General features: G+C 44.2%; 1 protein-coding gene across 1 annotated transcript in view; it reads right to left on the bottom strand.

Annotated features, from left to right (window-relative positions):
* Window positions 1-25728, bottom strand: part of IL7R (interleukin 7 receptor) — a 79757-nt gene that overhangs the window by 41584 nt on the left and 12445 nt on the right. The window contains exons 2-3 of the mRNA XM_082242975.1: window positions 17716-17857; window positions 8770-8900 (exon numbers count right to left, since the gene is read on the bottom strand). Of these exons, the coding sequence (XP_082099101.1) occupies window positions 8770-8900; window positions 17716-17857 (273 nt within the window). The remainder of the gene's footprint in view (window positions 1-8769; window positions 8901-17715; window positions 17858-25728) is intronic.

Raw genomic sequence — 25728 nt, 5'->3', positions numbered from 1 at the left:
CGGGAAGCCAGCCGCCACATCCTTGACATGGGATGACTCATCAGCTGTCAGCGGGTCAGCGGCTGTAAAAACAGCATACTAGCAATTAAACATTATTTCATAAAAAACAAGTAGGGCCCCCCCTTCAGTGCTTACCAGGCACTTCCGGTCTGGTATGGATTTTAAGGAGAAACCCATAGCAAAGTAATAAAAAAAAATCCATACCATACCCTTCTCAGCATGCAGCCCAGCAGGTCGGGGGGGGGGGGAGGAGCAGCGAGCGAACGCCCCCCCTCTCCTGAACGATACTAGGCCACATGCCCTCAACATTGCGCGGGGGGGTGGGAACAGCACATGGGGACAAGGACCGCTTCCCTATAACCCTGGGTTGCTGTTGTGGGGGTCTACGGGCTAGGGGCTTATCAGAATCTGGAGGCCCCCTTTAACAGACCCCCTCCCCCATGTGACTAAGTATGGGGTACATAGCACCCCTTTCCATTCACCAAAAAAGTGTAAAAGTAATTAAAGACAGTAAAAAAGTTTTTGACAATTCCTTTATTAAAAAAAAAATAACTGTCCCCAATGATCAATCATCAATCACGACACCCACTGCCTCCACCATACTTTAAAAAAGGAGAAAAAAAAATGATTAGCCTGCGACGAACGCTCCCACAATCGGCCTGCTCCACCGTTTGACAGTTCTTAAATAGGTAATAGGTGGAGCCACCCAGTGACATCACCTTGTGGCACCACCCCTTTGTGACCCAGCATACACCGGTTGGTGACATCACAAGGGGGCAGTGCCAGCAGGTGACATCACCAAGAGGCCCCACACCTTATCTAAGCTTACAGAGCTTTTGGAAAAAAGAGAAGAAGAATTGCTGAAAATCAGCCATATCTTCAGTGTGCTAGGGCGGGACTTTTCAGGGTACAATAAGCCAAGTGTATACACATTGAATCAAAAAGACATATATAAAAAGTAATTTATTTTATTAACATGTCAAACAATTTAATATAAAAAGAGGAACATTAAGTAATAATATGTCCATCTAGACAACAAGATACAGCAAACACATGTCATTAAAATGTCATATCTCCAAACAAAAAGGGGTTAACAAACCACAATAGTGTGCGTTGCTGATAGGAGAAACCGTAGATGGCAACACTTTTCACCTATTTTAAGTACTGATATTCCTCTACATGTTTCACAGGACAAAGCCTGCTTCCTCAGGAGGGTATATATAACAGTTACTCTTAAAAACACAAAACCACGGTTTAATAAAGGAATAGAGGGATATCAGTATTCAAAATAGGTGAAAAGTGTTGCCATCTACGATATGGCTGATTTTCAGCACTTCTTTGTCTCTTTTTTCCATTATTATATGAGATGTTGGTACTAGTATTCATACTTACCTTTTGAGCTCTCCTTCTCCTGTTCTTACAGAGCTTTTATTTTTCCTTTTTCAAGTCTGGTGGTGCATTGGGGTGGGGGGTCAGGCTGTTTTTTTTATTTTTTTTTATACATTTTAATTGCCGGCATGTTTTTTTTCTATTCAGCTGTCAGTGGGGGAACTGGCTGACAGCTGATGAGTCATCTGTTTTTAGGAATGCAGTAGCCAGCTTCCTTAACAACCAGCTATTGCGAGGGGACCCCCATGCAGCAATTTAATAATCACCAATGCTGAGTGGGTTAGCATTACTACTACTACTATTACTACTACTGACCTACCACTGACCACCAATGCTGGGGAGGGAGGTTATTTTTACAGCTAGCCACTGACCACCAACGTTCAAGAGGGGGGGGGGGGGCGGTTTGGTGGTAATTGTAACATCCTGCGACTGACCGCCAATACTGGGGAGAAAGGTTATTTGTAAAGCTAGCCACTAACCATCAATGCTGGGAGGGGGACATTTTCACAGCTAGCCACTGACCACCAGTGCAGGGGAGGGAGGTTATTTTTACAGCTAGCCACTGACCACCAATGTTCAAGAGGGGGGGGGGGGTTGTGGTAATTGTTACAGCCTGCCACTTACCATACCACCAATGCTGGGGAGGAAGGTTATTTGTAAAGCTAGCCACTAACCATCAATGTTGGGGAGGGAGACATTTTCACGGCTAGCCACTGATCACCAGTGCTGGAAGGGTGGTTATTTTTACAGCTAACCACTGACCACCAATGTTCAGGGGGGTAGGGAGGGTGGGGTTTAGAGGTAATTGTTACAGCCTGCCACTGACCAACAATGTGGGACATTAAAAGCCAGCCACTGAATATTAATGCTGAGAGTTATTTTTACAGCCTGCTACTGAAGGTTTTGGCTGTTCTACAATGGCCTTGCCCCAGTGGTCTCCGTTGCATTCACCATTTCCTTGGGTTTGCCAACTACTATCGTAAATTTATCATTAACTTTTCCTCTTTGGCCAAACCTATCTCAGATCTGCACAAGAAGGGCAGCGATTCCCACAATTGGACACCTGCTGCCATCCAAGCTTTCGAGACCCTCAATTCTGCTTTCGCTTAGGCTCCCATTCTGTCTCATCCCAATCCTGGTTTGCCCTTTGTCCTAGAAGTGGATGCATCTTAGACAGGAGTAAGCGCCCTCCTGTCTCAGCGTCGGACACCTGATGGACCCTTACTTCCTTGTACTCCAAGAAGCTGTCTCCAGCTGAATGCAATTAAGAGATTGGAGACAGAGAGCTTTTGCCCATTATTCTGGCTCTCAAAGAGTGGAGACACTTGCTCGAAGGTTCTGTGGTTCTAGTTCCCATTCTCACTGATCATAAGAATCTGACGTATCTCTCAGAGGCCAAGAGGCTCACACCCTGTCAGGCCAGATGGGCCTTATTCTTGTCTTGTTTTAACTATGTGGTCTCCTATTTGCCCAGCACCAAGAATGTTAAGGCTGATGCCTTGTCTCACCAGTATTCTTAATTTTCCAGGAAGGACTCCGTGCGGACACCGGTCATACCTTCAGATCATATCCTGGCTGCCATCCACACCAACTTAACCTCTCCTCTTGGGGAACAGATCTTAGCTGCCCAACCTGATGCTCCCAATGAGAGACCTGCTGGCAAAAAGTTTTGTACCTGAGGGGTTACGCATCAGACTGTTGCGCACATACCACAATTCCAAGACTGACGGTCATCCTGGTAAGAACCAGATGTCTTGGGCTATTTCCTGTCAGTTCTGGTGGCCATCTCTCCGTAATGATGTTGCTGCATATGTGGCTGCTTGTTCAGTCTGTGCCCAGAACAAATCTCCTAAGCACCTTCCCTTGGGCCTACTGCATCCCATTCCCAATGGGGAGCATCCCTGGTCTCACCTGGCCATAGATTTTATTGTGGTTGTCAACCAGTTCTCCAAAATGTGCCACTGTGTTCTGTTTAAAGCGCATGCCTACCGCTCAGGAGCTTGCCTCGGTGTTTGCCAGGGAGGTCTTCCGTTTACACGGGTTGCCTAAGGAGATTGCCTTGGACCATGGGAGCCAGTTTGTCTCCAGGATCTGGTGTGCCTTTTGCTCACAGTTGGGTATTCGACTCTGCTTCTCCTTGGCTTACCATCCGCTGTCCAATGGTGCCCCTGAGCGTTAAAACCAAGCTCTGGAGCAATTTCTCTGCTGCTATATCTGACCATCAGGACAATTGGGTTGATCTGCTACCCTGGATGGAGTTTGCCAGGAACTCTGCCATCAACTCCTCTTCCGGAATGTCTCTATTCATGGCCAATTATGAGTAGCAACCTGCTTTGTTGCCCGAGTCGTTCTCGCCAAAGGACATCCCGGCTGTGGAGGATCATCTTCGTGCCCTTCGTTCCTCTTGGGTGCAGATTCAAGAGTCTTTACTGGTCTCTGCACATCGTCAGAAATGCATCCCCATGTGTTCTGGTTTCCTGGCACCCTGACAGAAGCAGGCTGATATAATACAAACCCGATTCCAAAAAAGTTGGGACACTGTACAAATTGTGAATAAAAACAGAATGCAATGATGTGGAAGTTCCAAATTGCAATATTTTATTCAGAATATAACATAGATGACATATCAAATGTTTAAACTGAGAAAATGTATAATTTTAAGGGAAAAATAAGTTGATTTTAAATTTCATGGCATCAACACATCTCAAAAAAGTTGGGACAAGGCCCGGTTTACCACTGTGTGGCATCCCCTATTCTTTTTATAACAGTCTGCAAATGTCTGGGGGCTGAGGAGACAAATTGCTTAAGTTTAGGAATAGGGATGTTGTCCCATTCTTGTCTAATACAGGCTTCTAGTTGCTCAACTGTCTTAGGTCTTCTTTGTCGCATCTTCCTCTTTATGATGCGCCAAATGTTTTCTATGGATGAAAGATCTGAACTTCAGGCTGGCCATTTCAGTACCTGGTCCTTCTTCTACGCAGCCATGATGTTGTAATTGATGCAGTATGTGGTCTTGCATTGTCATGTTGGAAAATGCAATGTCTTCCCTGAAAGAGACGACGTCTGGATGGGAGCATATGTTGTTCTAGAACTTGGATATATCTTTCAGCATTGATGGTGCCTTTCAAGATGTGTAAGCTGCCCGTGCCACACGCACTCATGCAACCCCATGCCATCAGAGATGCAGGCTTCTGAACTGAGAACTGATAACAACTTGGGTTGTCCTTGTCCTCTTTAGTCCGGATTACATGGCGTCCCAGTTTTCCAAAAAGAACTTCAAATTCAAAGCTACTCACTTGGGGGGGAACCTCTGGGTGAATCTAAGATGGAAAAGGACCTGGGGGTACTGGTAGACAACAGGCTTGGCAGTGGCATGCAATGGCAAGCAAAGCCAACAGAATACTGGGATGTATAAAAAAGGGGATTCACTCCAGAAATTAAAGAGATTATTCTCCCTCTCTACAACACTCTGGTCCGGCCACATCTGGAGTATGCTGTCCAGTTCTGGGCACCAGTGCTCAGGAAGGATGTGCAGGAACTGGAAAGAGTCCAGAGAAGGGCAACAAAAATAATTAGGGGAATGGAGGACATCAGCTATGAGGAAAGACTACAAGCACTGAACGTATTCTCTCTGGAGAAGAGACGATTGAGGGGGGATATGATATCAATGGTACAAATACTGTACTGGCGACCCTAGCATAAAGGAACAAACTATTCAGAGAAAGGGAATACACGTTTCCACTCACTATAAACTAGAGGAAAGGCGGTTTAACCTTAAAGTACGTAGGGGTTCTTCACTGTCAGAGCAGTAAGGATGTGGAATTCTCTTCCGCAAACAGTCGTATCAGCAGGGAGCATTGATAGTTTCAAAAAACTATTAGATGGGCACCTTAAAGACCACAACATACAGGGGTATACAATGTACGGTTAACAGCAAACACACACACATCATAGGTTGTACTGGATGGACTGATGTCTTTTTTCAACCTCACTAACTATGTAACTATGTAAAAATTTTATTTCGTCTGACCACAGAACAGTTTTCCACTTTGCCACAGTCCATTTTAAATGAGCCTTGGCCCAGAGAAAACACCTGTGCTTCTGGATCATGTTTACTGATAAGCACTGATGAGGTGGTACCGATAGGCAGCACTGAGGTTGCACTGACAGGTGGCACTGATGGGCACTGATAGGCAGCACTGAGGTGGCACTGATGGGCACTGACAGGTGGCATTGATGGACACTGATCAGGTGGCACTCCACGTCCACAGCGGCGGTAAGGAATGGGCGAGCGACCAAGCCTGCAACCTCAAGCCCAGCTGTCAAACTGGGAAGATGATGTCGGAGGTGGGCGGGCAGTGAGAGAAAGCCGCGCTTATCAGAGCACCGACTGCCAGAGTAGGGAACTAGTTCGCAGAAAGGAGCGTGTAGGAGCAGGCTGCAAAGCCGTGGCCTCAATTTTGGCCAGCCCGACCAAAGTTCGCGCACCCATGGGGGGGGGGGGTGGGGGGTGGCAGGACACGTAAGAGGAATCCAGATGGCTGCTGTGGTGTAGCTGGGTGCAGGGCAATGCTAGGTGTTGGTGGGCTGGGAGAGTAGAGCCAGTGGTGGCAGAGTAATAGATCTTCATGGTGGGTAAATAGAGCAGGTGGTAGCAGAGTTAAGGATCATGGTGGTGGGGTGGGAAAGAAGAGCCAGTGGTGGCAGAGAGATAGATCGTGGTGGGGGGGGGGGCAGGGGAGTAGAGCCCGTGGTCACATAGTGATGGATCGTGGTGGTGGGGGGTGGGGGAGTAGAGCCCGTGGTGGCAGAGTGATGGATCATGGTGGTGGGGGGGGGGGTGGAGAAGGAGAGCTGGTGGTGGCAGAGAGATGGGATCATAGTGATGGGGGAGTAGAGCCCGTGGTGGCAGAGTGATGGATCGTGGTGGTGGGGTGTGGGTTGTGGGGTGGGGGAGTGATGGAACAGGAACAATAGTCCAAGGTTTTCCATTAACATGATGAGGGGAGGACAATGTGGCCGTCCAGGGCCCCTAGGGGGCCTGTACTACGATGACCTCAGGAACTAAAGTGAAAGCAGTGCAGACAAGTTCCTGTATGAACCCCTCACAGCTGAGTACCTGACCTCCCCCTCAACTAGTGAATGACTATAAGTCCCAGCATGAACCCGTGAGATCTAAGGGGTCACATTCTTAGATCTCAGGGTCTCATGTTGGGACGTATAGTCCTTCACTAGTTGAGGGGCTGTCATGTCCTCAGCTCTGATGGGTTCATGCTGGGTTTAGTAGTCCTTCACTTTGGGGGGTCATATTCTTAGATCTCAGGGGCTCATGTTGGATCTTGTAGTCCTTCACTAGTTAGGAGGGGGTGTCACATCCTCAGCTGTGAGCAGGTTAATGCTGGGACTTACAGTCCTTCACTTTTGGGAGGGTCATACCCCCAAAAGTGATGGATTACAAATTCCAGCACGAAACCCCGAGATCTAAGGATAAGACCCCCCCCACAAAAAAAGTGAAGGACTACTAGTCCCAGCATGAACCCCTTAGATCTCACAGGTTCATGCTGGGGCCTGTGGTCCCTAACTATTTGGGGGGTGTCACATCCTCAGCTCTGAGGGGTTCATGCTGGGTCATGTAGTCCTTCACTTTTGGAGCAGTCACATCCCCCAAAAGTGAAAGACTACCAGTCCCAACATGAACCCCTCCTCTGTGTATGGGTCCCTTTACAGTGACAGGCTCCCTATTACACATATGATCTATCCCTGGTGCTCAGTTAGCCTCACCTTAGACAAGACAATAGCTCTCGAGTCCTGGCAGTTCTCTTTCTTCTCCCTTCCCTCTGACCATGCCGCCTGAGATGATGGAGGAGATAGGTGGAGCTTAACCACTCGGGACGGAGCAGCGGAGGAGGAGGAAGGTAAATCCTCCTTCTTTCTAAATGCTGGGGCCTCAGGCTCGCTCTGCCTTAGGTCGGGTGATGTGACATTACTGGTTGCTAGACGCCAGGTGGCCCTAGCAACCAGTGAGCAGTAGCGGAACAATGTAAAACGGGCCTCGGCTGCCCGAGATGAGGGACACACTAATGCATGGTTACTTAATCTCATCTGTGAGTAAAGCAGTGATGGCTGCAGCGGCCTTTTTTGGGGGCATCAGATCGGCCTGGGGGAGCAATTGGCACTCTGCCCCCTGGCCCAGTCCGCCCCTGGTTTTTGGCTTACTCCAGAACCTTTTCCATATAACGATCTGCAGGGACACTAGGCTGGCCCTATTATACTGTTCAATCCCCGGCCTATATGCATTACAGGAGAAATTGGCCACATATCCCTTTATCTCAGCTAAATGAGCCATAGCCCATGCATGGAAGACTCCAGGGGGTGAGGATGCGCCTGACCGCAATGATGCTTCATGAACAAATGTCTAGTATTGTGAATGATTCTCGAGATATGAGAAAAGAGGATCTCTTATGAGTTCCCTTCACTCCAACCAGTCTGTTCAGGTGTTGTTTGACCACTCCTCTCAGGGCCTCTGAGTCCGAACAACCCCCCTCCCTACCCCTTCCCCCTTCTCTGTGCTCTTTTCTTTTTTCCCCCACTTATTCTTTCTAATCTCACGCAGTCCCTGACCGGTGAGGTTGGTTGCAGGAGGGGCCTACCCCCAGGTGACTGTAAGTAGATTTTAGGGTCATGGCATTTTTGCATCTCCAGTGTTTTATTAACATCCCCATGTTCCAGAATCCCTTTATCTGAACTGATATATATATATATATATATATATATATATGTATATATATATATATATATACTGTATATATATATATATATATATATATATATATATATATATATACTGTATATATATGTATATTTACTCTTTATAGTTTTTTTGTAATAATTATCTATGATTTAGCCCCTGCGTGGGGGGCAATTGCTATGCTTACTTGATTTTTTTTGTTGTTCATTTTCAAAACAATAAACAAATTGAAACAAAAATATGTATTCATGAACAAAGTATTCTAGTGCTACTGATTGATATAAAACAATCAATAATCTTCGAACCCTGGCCAATCGATTCGGTTTGATTGAATATGATTGAAACTGAGCCTAAATTGATCAGAAGAAAAAGGTAAGGCTACAGTATTTCTTTGTTTGCCAATTCAATCATTTTGATCACATGTCACAAAGATCAGATTTAAAAAAGGGTAGAGGCCTCCTGAATGCCTCCAAGCTGCTGATCTACCGCCCTCGGAAAAGTGTTATACCATAGATCCCACTCAGAGGAGAAGCAGAGACTGACGCATATGGAAATATAACCTAAGAAATATTTTATTACCATCTATCAGCACCTGTCTACACCGCACACCTGATGTAGAAATTACATCTTACCTATATGGAATATATTAGAATAATTCCTACAGTTTAAGTTCGATCCCCGGATACAAGCTTTGTGTTCAGCGTATACCTGGTCAATTTTAAAGGTTTCATTTTCTTTCCGTTTCACACACTTATTGGCTGCACTGTAAATACAAAATATATTCTCTGTTATAATATATCAATAATAATATATTCAATCACTAAAAGCATGGCATTTACTAAATTAAATATTTCTTTTTTTACATAAGAGTGCTGAACTTTGAGATGCCTCATTGGCCAGAGAAGTTCCAGCACTAGACTATTGAATGGCACAACGTTTGGCTTAGTATGGAAGATAGGGCCTTAAAATGTACAAGAACAAAAGTATATATATTGCAGCTTAAAAATCCTTAAGCTGCATGCACACTATACAATTATCTTTAGATTTTTTCCTTACAATTTACCAAAACCATATAATATGAGGTCAAACCTAAACACTTTAAATTTGTATGCAATCGTCTGTTGGTTGGAATGTGCCTAGACTGCACACGAATTCTGTCGTCCGACAGAATTATACTTCAGAAGTGATGTCATGTGTTGGATTGCTTTCTTTGTGTTCTTTCATCTCTGAGCATGCCCAGTCTTGCTCATAAGATTTTTCCCTGTCGAAATCTGTACTGACTGCACGAAAATCGGTCGTGTTTTGACGGTGGACAAAAATTTTATAGCCTGCACACCAGAATTTTTTCGGCCGAAAAGTCGGAGTCGGTTGTCGAGAGCACCATACTAACAAGCCGAAAATCGGCAGATCGGTCGTCGGACTAAAATTCCCTGCCGAATTTCGACTCGTGTGTACAGGCCTTAAGTCTAAAGGAAATCAAACAACAAAAGTTGTATAGTATCCAGCCTTAGATATGGTGTTTTGGTCTTTTTTTCTTCAGTCTTATTTTCACCTGGTGATCCAACCAGTAACACTCTTCCTGTCCTAGGGTGACAACGCTCACTGCTGTGCTGTATCTATGGAAGAGCAGCATTGTCACCCTAGAACAGGACTACAGAACACCTCCCCATAACTTCATCTCTATAACATTGACAGGAGATACAGTGCATCCGGAAAGAATTTACACCGCTTCACTTTTTCCAAATTTTGTTATATTACAGCCTTATTCCAAAATGGATTAAATTCATTATTTTCGTCAACATTTTACAAACAATACCCCATGATGACAATGTGAAAGAAGTTTGTAAAAAATCTTTGCAAATTTATTAAAAAAAAAAAAAATCCCATGTACATACAGTAAGTATTCACAGCCTTTGCCATGGCGCTTAAAATTGAGCTCAGGTATATCCTGTTTCCACTGATCATCCTTGAGATATTTCTAATACTTAATTGGAGTCCACCTGTGGTAAATTCAGTTGATTGGACATGATTTGCAAAGGCACACAATCCTGTCTATATACGGTTCCACAGTTAACAGTGCATGTCAGACCACAAACTAAGCCATGAAGTCCAAGGAATTGTATTTAGACCTCCGAGACAGGATTGTATCAAGGCACAGATTTAGGGAAAGTTATGGAAAAATTTCTGCAGCATTGAAGGTCCCAATGAGCACAGTGGCCTCCATCATTTATAAATAGAAGAAGTTTGGAACCCCCAGGACTCTTCCTAGAGCAGGCCGCCCAGTCAAACTGTGCAAATGGGGGGGGGGGGCATTAGTCAGGGAGGTGACCCATAACCCGATAGTCACTCTGACACAGCTCCAGCATTTTTCTGTGGAGAGAGGAGAACCTTCCAGAAGAACCAACCAACTCTTCAGCACTGTATAGTAGAGTGGCCAGATGCAAGCCACTCCTTAGTAAAAGGCACATGATAGCCTGCCTAGAGTTTGCAAAAGGCACCTGAAGGACTCTCAGACCATAAGAAACAAAATTCTCAATTCTTATATAACAAAAATTGAGCTCTTTGGCCTGAATGGCAAGTGTCATGTCTGGAAGAAACCAGGCTCATCACCTGGCCAATACCATCCCTACAGTGAAGCATGGTGGGGGCAGCATCATGCTCTGAGTGAAAGTTCATCTTCCAACAGAACAACGACCCTAAGCACACAGCCAAGATAACAAAGAAGTGGCTACGGGACAACTCTGTAAATGTCCTTGAGTTGCCCAGCTAGAACCCAGACTTTTTTTATTTTTCGTAACGTCATATTTATTGAGTTTTAAAAGAAGTACATACAACTAACACAAACACAGCCTTGCAGGGCCAAAAATACACAAAAACAATGAAAACCAACCATCTCAACAACCCCAAAACCACCCCCTCCCCCCCTCTCTCAGGCAACCCCACAAACAAGGTCTATGCAGTTAAAGCAAAATAGAGCAGGTCTAAAGGTAAAAGAAAATAAAAGTCCCTCAATGTCAAATGCACAAATCTTACCCATCCAGTTTAATGACACAGGAGGATAAAAGCTATAGCTGTGTGAGAACCACTAATGGAACATAGAGGGGGATAGCAAACAGACAGCTGGCCCGATGGGGGCAAAGTCCAGAGGGCAGAGGTCCGACACGCAAGGAGTACCTAGCCAGGTCAGTCTAGGTAGCCGTTACAGGACTCAAGTCAAGCCTGCCAGACCTTCTCAAATTTTGTTGGGCTTTATACAGCAGCAATGCACTGTTGATCAATCCCTTCCAGTAAGGGAGCTAGGGCGTAGCAGGTTTTTTCCAGTACAGGATCAAAGCCTTTCTAGCATAATAGAGCAATAGGGACAACAGCGTGCGCTAAACCATCTACCAAGCTTAATAAACAGACCGCTACCGTCATCAGGACCTGTATGGAAATTACCACTGAAATACAGTGGAGTATGTCCCTCCAGTAATCTCCAACCAGGGGACTGGACCAGAACACATGCCCGAAATCAGCCGGAGAGCAAGTGCAGCGCCAGCACTCGGCTGACGCCCCCGGGTAGATTCTGGCCAGTTTGGCAGGCGTGTAGTAGATCCTGTGTAAGAATTTAAAGTGGATTAGTCTGTCCCGCACCGACACCAAGTGGTTGAACGGAACTGTCCAGAGATCATCCCACTCCTCACCCCCGAGGTCGGGAACATCCGCGACCCACTGTTGTCTACACCTAACCACTGAAGGGGGGGAAATGGGGAAGAGTTATTTATAGAGTTCCGAAAAAGTCTTCTGTAAGGAGTCATCCAGAGAGACTCTCAAGGCTTGACACTTTGAGCACCACGTCTAGAACCCAGACTTTAACCTGACTGAACTTCTCTGGAGAGATCTGAAAATGGCTGTGCACTGATGCTCCCCATACAACCTGATGGAGCTTGAGAGGTCCTGGGAAGAAGAATGGGAAAAACTGCCCAAAAATAGGTGTGCCAGGCTTGTAGCATCATACCAAAAAAGACTTGAGGCTGTAGTTGGTGCCATAGGTGCTTTAACAAATTATTGGGCAAAGGCTGTGAATACTTATGTACATGGGATTTTTTTTTTTCATTTTTTTTTTTTTTTTATAAATTTGCAAAGATTTCAAACAAACTTCTTTCATGTTGTCATTATGGGGTATTGTTTGTAGAATTTTGAGGAAAATAATGAATGTAATCCATTTTGGAATAAGGCTGTAACATAACAAAAGGTGGAAAAAGTGAAGAGCTGTGAATACTTTCGGGATGCACTGTAATCCTCAGAGACACCTGGAAACAATGTAACTGATATGAATGTAGCACAGGCAGAGAACACAGGAGGTTACAAGTTTTATGGCAGTATCAACAAGTGTTTTATTTTATTGCATTTTAAAAAACGTTCAATATTATATTTAAGACCCCTTTCACACTGTCTGTTTTTCAGACAGATCCAACTGGACTCCATTCTCCTCTATGGAGCGAAGGATGTAAACAGACTGGTGTCTATTTAAACCCGCCTACCTCCAACCGGATCCAGCAAAAACAAATAGAACGGGATCTGTTCTGCTACATCTGGCTGAATCAGATCGAAGGGCAGTTGGGTGTAAATGGACAGGTGTCTGTTTACATCCAACTGCCCATAGAGGAGAGCGGGCTGTGTCTGTGTCTGCATAAGTGGAGCAGACACGGACCTGTGATCTACTCCACTCAGCTCAGTAGGGGATCAGTGGACAGATAGCTGAGCACATGTAAAAGGGGCCTAAAAGATAAAAAAAAAAAAAAAAACAAGAGAAAAGAGAAGTTTATTGTTAGGGCCCTTTCGCATGTCCATATATCATCCTATTTTTTTTCCGGATGATATACGGACATAATGTATGTCAATGGCATTGCGGATGTCAGCGGATGACCATCCGCTGACATCCAATTTTCGTCCTTTCAGTTCTGTTCCGTTTTTTGGAACGGAACAGAACCCTATTTTTGTTCCGTTTAAAAAACGGAACGGATGCAAAATCGGTGTCATCCGCTGACATCCGCAATGCCCATAGACATACATTACGTATGTCCGCATATCATCCGCAAACGGATGGGATGATATGTGGACATACGGAGCGGCTGACACAAGTGTCATCCGCTCCGTGAAAAAAAAAAAAAAAGTGCCGGAGCGGATCGCAATGCGGTCCGCTCCATGTGAAAGAGGCCTTAGAGTTTACATACACTTTAATATTGACTTGGGCAGAAGTCAATGCCCCATATACTGACATTTATTGGGTATTAAAATATAACTAAGGCCCCATTCAGATGGGCGGACTGCGCCAGCGGATCCGTCTGCTCAGCGGAGAATCTGTCCGCTGATCCCCAGGGAGTAGGTGGATGGCAGGTCCTCTGCATAAGCGGACACGGACACAGCCTGCTTTCCTCTATGGCCAGTCAGATGGAAACGGACCAGCTTCCCGTTTCCATCCGACTGTCATCCAATTCGATCTGCCAGATGGATGGGGAACTTATTCCCCATCTGTCTGTTTTTAGCAGATCGGGTGTTGGCAGGTGTCAACAGACACATATCCATTGACATCCTCTGCTCTATAGAGGACAATGAATGGTCCGATTGGGTCTAGCTAAAAAACTGACAGGTGGACCCGATCGGTCCGCCCGTGTGTCTGGGCTCCCATTAGGGTTATTCCCTCTCTCTATTTGTTCTATTTACCGCTATCACCAAAAGTGAAAGAAATTCCCAAATTTCGGGTTGTTATCAGAACAGGAAAAGGGGGGAAATTCTCCAATGGGGACACTCGTTCAGGTGACAACCAGGGATTCCATCACTTTGGAGGGATTTCCTTTCACTTCTTGTTTTGGCTAAGGGTCAGGAAGTGAAGATAATCCATTCCAATGGGTCGCAGGGGGTAGAAAAATAAATATTCCTGACAGCGGTTATAGCCCCCTCCTCACTCTATCTGAAAAAAAAAAAAAAAAACAGGTTTTGCCCTTAGTTCTTCATAGTCCACATAACTGGAGGCTTGGTAGGGGTTAGTTCTTTATGTATGTATTTTATTAATAAAAAGTGTCTCTCTTTCTAATCTAAAAAAATTGAAGGCTTGCATATGTCATTCCAAATTTTAAAAAGGAACATATTTAAAAAAAATCTAATATAGTAATTTATTTAAAAAAACGAATGTATCTAAAAAAAAATATTTAAAAGACTTCACGTTTCCTTTTTTTGCATTGCTTCTGTTCATGTTTCATTGATTATACTTTTTGCACCTAGACTGAGAGCTACCATCAAGGCGTGGTGTGATATACTGGGTGTATTTCTTGTAAAATGACTTATATTTTTATCTCTAGTAGGACTGACATTATATTTATCTGGTATTTTTCACTTTCTTGTGGTGGATCACAGTAATTGACTGAAGGCTCATTGCGGGCAGCACCTTGGTCTAAATGAATGTGGTCATGGTTCATGATATTAATCATTGAAGCGCTGTCTCTGTTCATGTGTCAGTTGTTTTTTGTGGGTGGGTGGTGGGTGGATGAGAACAACAGCATGGTGCTCAATGATTTGTCCTGTATGGGGATGTCATTACACAAGTGTACATCAGCATAAACCTTTTGAAAACACTAACAATGAACTTCTCTCATTTGCTCTCTTTTAGTGCTCTCATGCACAATTTAACTCTTTACTCTCTGGCTCAGTCAATGAACAGTCTAGGGGAAGTAGTTTTTGTGGTTTTATTTAAATTAGGGATGGGAGAAGGGAAGAGTGGGATACCCCAACTTGAACTATTCACAGGAGATGAGGACTCCTGTCTGAAAATGCAGTCAGGCTGCTGATTCACCGTGCTACTTAGATGAATTTAGGATTAAGTCTATATGTAGAGGATTTGCTTGGATGAATTATCTTCAGGATACACACCTAGTACCCCCTTTCACTCCACCTGCTGACATCTGTCCTCTGACTATCCCACACCGGGGTAGCCCCCCCTCAGGTCAGGCCCCTAGACACGATCCCCTGTACTCACGATACTGTTTTTTGAGGGTCTCCAGTGTTGCTACCCCTTCAGTCAGCTCTCATAGACCTCTGGGCTCAGCTCCTTCCTTCTAGTCCCCAGGCCGACTGCCTGTGACCGCGTGCCACTGCTACAGAGGAGGAGGCAGCTGTCGCCCTCTCTCCGGGACTCTGTTCACCAGCTAAAGACCCCACAGCACATGTGCTCCTGGCTTTTATACCACACCCCACAACGCACCGAGACAATCAGTCTGTGCCAATCACTGGGGCCAAAGCCTGTGCACCCATTGGTCAGATTTCCTCCACTGTCCAATATGCCTCCCTATTTGACCAGTGTGAAACACTCCCTAGACCAGATGAATCACACACTGAGCACCATGAGAAGACCTAACTCACAGAGCCTGCTCTCTGGTAGGCAGAAAGCAATATAGATTTGCCTGCTGCTCCTCTGATATGCAGACAGAGCCAAAAACTATACTCTCTCACTTTCACCTACCATGGAGGGTGCTATATTTGGCTATAGGACAAACTGGGAAGCTGACAGGAGTTATAACCCTTCCTTACTTTATCTAAAAAAGTTCTGCCTTTTAGTTCTACTATAGCCTTCACAGTTTTCGCCTAGGTGCGTATTACATCAGCTTGGCCCAAACTACTTTCCCCCTCCCGCACCCTCCTGAGATATGTCACATGTCCCAGGATGCTACGGGACCTGTCCCACAGCACTGCCCTGCCCCTCATGCATGTGCAGTGGGGAGCCAGGTGTGAGGCTTCAGGAGGTCACAGCCAGGAACCATATCCAAGATGGCGGCAATAGAGAGCTGAAGCCCAGCAAAAAATCGTCTCTAAAGAACACCTACAAGCTGGTAAATTATGTTTCTTAAAAGTCAGCTGCTGAAATTTTTTTACAATTCAAGAAAAGTTCTTCTTTAAATATGTTTTTGTATGGGTTCAATAAGTGAAAAATATACCTGTTGATCCTACCGGAACTCTTAACAAGCCTTTTGGATCTATAGTACTGAGCCCACCAATCTTACCTCTCACTCACGGTCACTTGTAGCTGAAGTGGAACTTCACCCAAAAGAGGAAGTTCCGCTCTTCCTCCCCCTCCACCCCCTCCTTTACATTTTGAACATTATTTTTTTGGAGGGGAGCAGGTACCAGGTTTTGACCGGTACCTGATTTTGACAAGTACCCGCTCCCCCACTTGGGCCCTCTCCTTCCCCAGCAGCCTTTTGGGACACATCACAGGTCCCAGAAAACTGTTGGACCAATCAGAAAGTTCAGCACGACTTGCGCAAGTACAATTGGAAGCCGGCTGTGAAGACGCAAGCTGTCACCACCGGTTTCCCTTAGTGAGTATGCCACCACATGCACCCGAAGCCGATTGAAGAATCGACTTGGGTGAGGACATCACTGGATCCATAGGCAGGTAAGTGTCCTGATATTAAAAGTCAGCAGTTACAATATTTGTAGCTGCTGACTTTTAACTTTTGGGGGGACTGGAGCTCTACTTTGAATCAATCTAAAACTATCTAAACTAAAATCTAAAACACCAGAACAAGCCCCTATTCTTGTTACAATGACACCAGTAGAGATATCTACTATAATAAAGTACAAGTGTCTCTGTGTCCAGTCCCTGTGTCCGTGGGATTGCGCTACTGCGCATGTTCCCCACGGACAGCCGTTGGGACTTGGAGTGCAGAGACTTCGGGCGGCCGGTGTCATGTCGGATAAGGCCTCCCGTCGAAGAATGCATCCAACTTACTGACGTCACTCCAGCTGACTGCTCCGATCAGCTGTGCTGGCAGTGACGATACTGACATGCGCAGTATGATGGATGCACTATCCGACGATAGATAGAGAGCGGAGGAGAGAGAATCTATTGTCAGATTCTGCCTCGCTCTCTGTTCTATCTATGGGGATGGATTGGATAACAGAGTATTCATTCTTATATGAGAAATGGTGGGAATATTGTCTAATTATCAAAAACACAGCTCTTATCGGGGCACATTAAAGGGGAGTGTTTCCCGATAAGAGCTGTGTTTGTGTTCTCTAATCAGACAATATTCCCGCCATTTCTCATATAAGAATGAATACTCTGTAATCCAATCCGTCCCCATAGATAGAACAGAGAACGAGGCACACTAGGCAAAGCAAATCTGCGACTGTAGAAACGCTGTTAAAGGGACATTGCCTGATTGAAATCTACCACTGTAAGTGCATTACTGTAAAAAAAAAAAAAAAAATAGAAAGACTGCAGACGCAAAACACGCCTGAATGAAATCTGCGACTGTAGGTGCATTACTGTAAAATAAATTGCAGAACATAGACACGCTATTAAAGGGACATTTATAAGCAAACTGACTTTAGTAGCAAAGTACGTCTTGCTGGAACAAGTCTGTTTTTACAAAAGTTTGACCACATATGTTCTAGCGCCCGTTAATTTAACAGGATTAATGTCTAGTAGCTAATAAAATCCTAACAAAGGCTCTATCCCCTTGCTACTTTAGATGAACTCTATTGTGTCCTAGTTGTTTGACCTTATAATAATAGACAAAGATTTAATATTCCCTTACCATATGTTGAAGTAGATGATGTCTGTGGTCTCATAAGGCCTTTCCGTAACAATGCAAGTTAATGTGTTTTCATCCAAACGTACCTTGGAAAAGCACTCAAACTTTGCAGAAGTCTTCATTTCATGTTCAAGGTCATCATCATCTTAAAGGAAATGAACACATTCTTTGTCATCATTAGAAGCATAATTCTGAAGTAAGATGAAGCTGGATTTATTTTTTTATTTAGTTTGGATTTCAAAATAAATGTGTTGACTTTTTAATGAATACTCATATAGCACCTTCCTAGATGGGTGCTAGGTCAGGTAAATTTAGTCACTGGCTCACTGTAATCAGTTGAGTTACATGTGATTATTTTGGTCTGTCTGTTCTGTGTTTCACCGGTTACAGGATTGACTGCTTCCCCCTGTCTGCCTGGAAAGGTTCTGGAAGGTAGTGGGCTGGGGAAGTTTAATCAACAGCTGAACAGAGTTGTATAAAGTACTCGAAACCCATACTCGAGTAAAAGTACAAGTACTCGATAAAAAAGTGACTTTAGTAGAAGTGGAAGTGCTCGATCAAAAAGTGACTTGAGTAGAAGTACTAAAGTATTCAACATTTTTTGTACTTAAGTATTGCAAGTAGTTTTTTTTTTTTAATTTTGCTACTCAAGTACTGAAAGTAAAAGTAACAGTAGTTTTGAAGAAAAAAAATTGCTACTCAAGTACTGAAAGTAAAAGTACAAGTACTGTGTTATGTAGTTATTAAAGAAAGAAGTAAAAAAATTTGAACATCATATTGTTTTTTATTATTTCAAATGCAGCTTTTATTTATACATACAGTGGCTTTTATTTTCGTATGCGCTGATAATACACATGTTGTGAGCTTCATGAAACCTGCCATCTACTGTTCTGGCAGTGGTCATTTTTATAATTGTAACGAGTAACTATGCAGCACAAAAAAAAATATCGGGGTAGAAGTATTGAAATCAGCCTTTCGGTACTTAAGTACAGTAGTGAAGTAGTTCTACTTAGTTACTATACATCTCTGCAGCTGAATATTTATGCAGCCTTGGCCATTCCCTGGGAAGTTGCATAAATATTCTGACAGCAGAGGGGTCTTCGTCCTAGAGGAGGAGATCCAGACCTGGAGGGCTGCTGCCCTCCAAGGCAGACTTGCCTTGAGTCTGCTGTTCTTTGAGGTCCCATCTAGGCTAGCTAGCTGACTGAGGGATTTTCATCTGGGGATCTGGTCTAGTATCACTGGAAACAGTGTCTGGAAGATATTGGAAGGAGGCATCCATTATCTAGGTTTAACCACTTGACCTCCAGAAGATTTACCTCCCTCTTCATGACCAAGCCATTGTTTACAATATAGCACTGCATTATCTTAACTGACAATTGCACGTCTGTGCGACACCCAAATAAAATTGATGCCCTTTTTTCCCCATAAATAGAGCTTTATTTTGGTGGTATTTAATCACCTCTGTGTTTTTATTTTTTGCGCTATAGACAAAAAAAGACCAACAATTTTGAAAGAAAAACAATATTTTTTACTTTCTACTAGAAAACATATCCATTTACAAAATCGAATTTCTTCATAAATTTAGGTCAATCTGTACTCTGCTACATATTTTTGGTAAAAAAAAATCCCAACAATCGTATATTGATTAGTTTGCAAAAAAGGTATAACGTTTACAAATTTGGGATATTTTTATTTACTAGTAATGGTGGCGATCAGGGACTTATAGAGGGACTGCGATATTATGGCAGACATTCTGACACTTAACTGACACTTTTGACACTTTTGGGGACCAGTGACTCTGATACAGCGATCAGTGCTAAAAAAAATATGCACTGTCACTGTACTAATGACACTGGCTGAGAAGGGGTTAACATCAGGGGCGATCAAAGGGTTAACTGTGTGCCTAGCCAGTGTTTTAATACAGTGTATGTGGTGCTTTTACTAGGGGAAGAGATGGAGTTTATTCCCTGATTTGCAGGGACACAAATTCCATCCCTTCCCTCCTGTCAGAATGGTGATCTTCCTTGTTTTACGTAGGCAGATTGCCGTTCTGACTCTCTGCCTAACATTCGGCAGGTGCCAGGGGACATCAGGTATCCTGCACCCACCAATCGGCTTTTGCTGTGTGTAATCACAGTGGAAGTTAGCTGCTGGTGGTGTGCATCTGCGCCCCCTACCTGGAAGTGTGGAATCAAGGGTATATACGTAGTCCGGTGTACTGGTGCTGCCCTGTAGCAGTAAAACTGCTATGGGGCAGACCTGAATCAGTTAAAACCAGTAAATCTGATGCACTTTCCTATCTATTTACTAATGCTAGCAGCATAAAGATTACAAATAGTCAGTGTTGATTGAGAGAGTGAAGTTCTGCTTTAACCACTGTATATATACACATCGGCAAGCTGGCTCTCCCAGGCAAAACCACATATCGGTACGTCATTTGCCCGGGAGGGGGTAGGGGGCGAGCGCGCGCCGCCGCCGGCGCTCCCGCCCCCTTTCGTCAGCAGGGAAGTTGGCGCGTGTGTCAGGTGGGTCCGATTGCTGCCTGACATTCTCGATCTCTCCCCGCTGACAGAGAAGGACGGTCGGCTGATGTAAACACAGCCATCCGTCCTTCTCCCTCGGATGATCATAGAGGCTATGTGATCCTGCTATATAGTATCGCATGTCTGATGATCTCACAAGCCCAACCCCCCAACAGTTAGAATCACTCCCCTAGGCTTACATTTAACCCCTTGATCACCAACAATGTTAACCCCTTTCCTGCCAGTGTCATTATTACAGTAACAGTGCATATTTTTAGCACTGATTACTGTAGTAATGTCACTGGTACCCCCAAAAGTGTCAAAAATGTCAGTTAGGGGTCTGATCTGTCCGCCAAAATTCGCAGTCGTGCAAAAAAAAAAAAAAACCACAATAAAAATTACATAAATCTTTTCCGTAGTTAGTAAACGCAATAACTTTTGTGCAAAGCAATCAAAATAGAAAATACGCTTATTGCAATTTTTTTTTTTTTTTACCAAAAAAATGCAGCAGAAAACAAATTGGCCTAAAATGTTAAAAAAAAAAAAAATTTTTTGGAGAATGTTATATAGCAGAATGTGAAAAATATTGTTTTTGTTTTGCAAAATTGTCACTCTTTTTTTGTTTATAGCGCAAAAAATAAAATTTGCACAGGTGATCAAATACCACCAAAAGAAAGCTCTGTTTGTGGGAAAAAAAGACGTCAATTGTATTTGGGTACACGACCGCGCAATTATCCGTTAAAGTAACGCAGTGCCGAATCGCAAAATAGGGCCTGGTCATTAAGGGGGGAAATCCTCCGATCTGAAAGTGGTTAATGGCCCTGTAGTTTATACCCTCTAAACTTGTCATAGATTGGTGATCCTCTATACCCCTGCTGGGTTGATCACCTCTAAAATATACAAATTGTTTTTCACAAATTGAGGTTGTCACATATATCAACACATGTAAACAAATACTTTTATCACGCTCTAGATAGCCAGGATGTTAGAGAAATCTCGTTCTTTTTGGCTCCTCTAATCAGTGGAGCAGCTATTCATTTCTGTGGGCTGTCCTGGATCTTATAATTTGCAGGTTGGATTGCTTTGCCCTGCATTCTAGAGGTTTCTAGAGCACAGGAAGATTTAGATGGGCAGCCTGAATATGTAATATGCTACAGCCAATCCTTAGGGAGGTGTGCCCTGTAGGTGGCTGGAGAGGGACATAAATAGTCTGAGGCCTGGAGCAGCCCTGGTCTAGTCCTGCTAGAAGAGTCCCCAGCCTCAGGGTCTCAGCCCCTCTGTGGAAAATTGCTGGAGTTTGCCACATGTTCATCGATGTCCCAGCTGTGACTTAGCTGGGGGGGGGGGGGGATGTCTATTTCTAAATCCTTCTGGAGCTAAGGATCTGGTCTGCGTTTTTTAAAATTTGTTTTGGTATGTAAGGGAAAGAAACTGCATTTAGCAAAAAAAAAAAAAAACACCTAAAAATCTAGGATCTAGGAAGTATAAACACCCCCAAAATGACCCCTTATTATAATCTATTATTATTGTACAGGTTATAGAAAGAGTAAGGAGGAGGTGGAGGGTTTAATATCCAAGTCATATACCGTGGGAGGATGGAGATGAGGGGGTCAGTGAGTAGGATAAGAGACAAAGGGGTACTACAGAAACAAGATGGAGTGGAGATTTGAAGTCGATGAGAGGGTGAGAGGGTGAAAGTGTTAAAAACCACCTCATAATCGAAACAACCAATTGACCTCCAGAAGGTTTTACCCGCTTCATGATCACGTAATTGCCCGGTCAAGCAAAACTGTACCCAAATGAAATTGAATTTTTTTATTTTTTTTACATAAAGTAGAGCTTTCTTTTGGTTGTATTTGAGATTTTGGTCCATATTGACATGATGGCATCACACAGTGGCTGCAGATTTGTCGGCTGCACATCCATGATGTGAATCTCCTGTTCCACCAAATCCCAAAGGTACTCTATTGGATTGAAATCTGGTGACTGCTGAGGCCATTGGAGTACAGTGACCTCATTGTCATGTTCAATAAACCAGTGGTGGGATGATTTGAGCCTTGTGACATGGAGCATTATCCTGCTGGAAGGAGCCATCAGAAGATGGGGACACTTTAGTCATAAAGGGATGGACATGGTCAGCAACAATACTCAGGTAGGCTATGGCATTTAAACAATGCTCAATTGGTACTAAGGGGCCCAAAGTGTGCCAAGAAAATATCCCCCACACCATTACACCACCAGCAGCAGCCTGAACCATTGATACAAGGCAGGATGGATCCATGCTTTCATCCTACCATCTAAATGTCACAGCTGAAATTGAGACTCATCAGACCAGGCAACGTTTTTCCAATCTTCTATTGCCCAATTTTGGTGATGTTATGCAAATCTTAGACTTTCTCAGAGAATAGGTGCAGGAGGCCCTCCCTTCTGAGTCCTCCCTTGTCTCCCCCCCCTACCGTCCCTTGGTTCCATTGACCTACCCACCTTATCATTTTGTGGTGTTAAATAATTTGTATGGAATTTGTTATTGTCTAATAACAAGAAAAGCAGCAAAATAGATTCCTTGGACCCAGCAACAATAGATCCCCCCAGCAACAATAGACCCCACCCCAGCAACAATAGTTCCCCATACATAACAATAGACCCTCCACACAGCAACAATGGACCACACACAACAAAATACCACCCCCAACAACAAAATATCCACCCCAGAAACACTAGACCCCCAGCAGCAACAACAGATCCCCAAGCAGCCAGCATCAATAGACCCTCCAACAGCAACAACAGATGTTCAAGAAGCCAGCCAGCAACAATACACCTCTCCCTCAACAGCAACATAAGACCCCACAAGCAACATAAAAATACCCCACCAGCAACAATAGACCCTCACACAAAAACAGATCCCCGCCAGTGGCAATAGACCCCCTTGGAGCAAGCATCAATAGATCCTCCAGCACACCCCACACCCCTTGCTATTGCTTTCATTCAGTCTCCCCTTTCTGCTCTGACCTCAGACATCAACACAGCATTTTCATCCACACAACTGCCACTCACTGGATATTGTCTCCTTTTTGGACCATTCTCTGTAAATCCTAGAGATGGTTGTGCGTGAAAATCCCAGTAGATCAGCAGTTTTTGAAATACTCAGACCAGCCCGTCTGGCACCAACAACCATTCCACATTCAAAGTCACTTAAATCCTCTTTCTTCCTCATTCTGATGCTCGGTTTGAACTTCAGCAAGTCATCTTCACCACATCTAGATGCCTAAATTCATTGAGTTGCTGCCATGTGATTGGCTGATTAACAGTTTGTGTTACTAAGCAATTGAACAGATGTACCTAATAAAGTGGCCGGTGAGTGTATATTTTATGGAAGCAGAGGCCCTGTGGAATAAAATGTTGTCACACAATATTTGCGCAACTTAATGCATATTTTCAGAAAATAAATACAAAAAAATTATTTTAAAATCACACAAAATAGAGTACCCAAATTTTGGGGTATAATATAAAAGATGGGGCTGTGTCAATAAACACATTCCAAATATGTAAAGCCTAAAATTGTGCATGATTTTACCAGAGTATTGGGTGTGTGCAGACGTGCGTGTTTAATATTTCTTTTTTTTTTTCGTTTTGTTTTCTATATGACTGAATGGTCTCTTATGACTCCATAGGAGTTTTTCACCGTCATACCCAAAATTGTTGGGTTAGAGTAAATTGTTACTGTGTTTGCTCTGTGAAAAACAATGTAATACTTTGCTGTGTACATTAAAAAAATACAAGTTGGAAGACTAACCCATGCCTGAGTTCGCTTTTGAGACAAAAAAAATGATTTGACAAAATTGTGCATGCCCATGAAAAGGCAAAAACTACGAAATTGTCCATCGTTGATGCTTTAAAAAAAAAAACCTTTACATGTTATCCATTTAAAGCGGTAGTATCCCGCTTTTTGACACTTTTACCTACAGGTAAGCCTATAATAAGGCTTACTTGTAGGTACAAATAATATCTCCTAAACCGGCACGGTTTAGGAGATATTTACAGTGCATGCAGCCGCTCGCGCGAGCGGCGCATGCGCTCTGAAGGTCCGGGGGGACCTTCAATTAACTTGCCGGGAGCTTGCCGGAAAAATCACTCCCGCGCATCGCGGCTCCGGCCAATCAGCGCGCTGGAGCCGTCTCTTCCGGCCAATCAGCGCGCCGGAGCCGCCGAACCCGGAAGAGACGACGAGGGATCATGGCAGCGCCCGCATCGATGTCCGGGGGTCCGTGTCGGGGCTTCGTTTTAAGGTAAGTTAAACATAATGGGCTAGTATGCGATGCATACTAGCTCATTATGCCTTTGTCTTGCAGGTTTTTTTTTTTTTTTTATAGGGTTTACAACCGCTTTAATATTAACAGCGAATGAATATCTTGGAATTATTGCTCACACTCCGATGTTTGCGGCAATATTTTATGTGTGACGCAATTGCTGTTTATAAACACTTGCGTACTCTATGGGTCCTTTTATACGGGCGCTCCCATCAGATCCGCCTCTCAGTTTTTTTAGGCGGATCTAATCAGATCCTCCATGCATCCCTATGGGGCAGCGGATGTCAGCGGAGACATGTCCGCTGACACCCGCTGCCATCCACATCCGATCCTGTCCGTGAAATCTGGACGGATGGAAACCCTATTTTTCCATCCATCCAGGGGATCGGATGGGATCGGATGAGAGTAGACAGGCGGTCCACTCTCATTCGATTCCCCATAGAGAGCAGCGGGGCTCTGACACCTCCCTCTCCGCACACAGTGCGGAGACGGAGCTGTCATCTGCATGCTCAGCGGGGATTGGCGGATCGATCCCCGCTGAGCAGAGAACGGTCCACAACGGAAAGCGGACCATGTGAAAGGACCCTATGGCATTCAAATTGGTCGTTTTTCATTTTTATTTATTTTATTATTATTATTTAAATTTTTTTTTTTTTTGTTTAACTTTTTTGCAAAAACATGTGTGTCCATGTACACATAGGCTTTTAGGATCATTTAGGAGCTGCTGAGGTTATGGGAGGTTCAACCTCCCTCTCCCAAACACGGAAGAATCACGTTCAGGATAGGATATTTAGCCGCGATACACTGGTGGCTCATCTTTCTGAGCTGCTGGTTATCGCAACTGTAGTGAGACAATCACTGATAATTTTTTTTGGTGATTTTTTCTAACCTATTTATCCTTTGCAAACTGCTACTATATTATCAATACATTCTTACAAACATACACTGTTATTTTTAATCGCATTAACTGTGGCAGGCAGCCTCTCCTGCGCGAACCGACGTAGCCCTACGTCTGTCGCGCGCGCGGTGCTGGGGGGCGAGCGTGCACCACCGCCGGTGCTTTCCTGCCCCCCATTAGGCAGCAGGGATGCTGATGCACGGAGGCCGGCGACCTATATTGCCACCGAGCACCCGCGATCGCTCCCCGCTGAGAGAGAAGGACGGTCAGCTGTTGTAAACACAGC

Source organism: Pelophylax lessonae, assembly GCF_965119305.1.
Source record: "Pelophylax lessonae genome assembly, chromosome: 1".
In the NCBI taxonomy this organism is placed as follows: Eukaryota; Metazoa; Chordata; class Amphibia; order Anura; family Ranidae; genus Pelophylax; species Pelophylax lessonae.
This window is presented reverse-complemented; position numbering and strand designations above follow the sequence as displayed.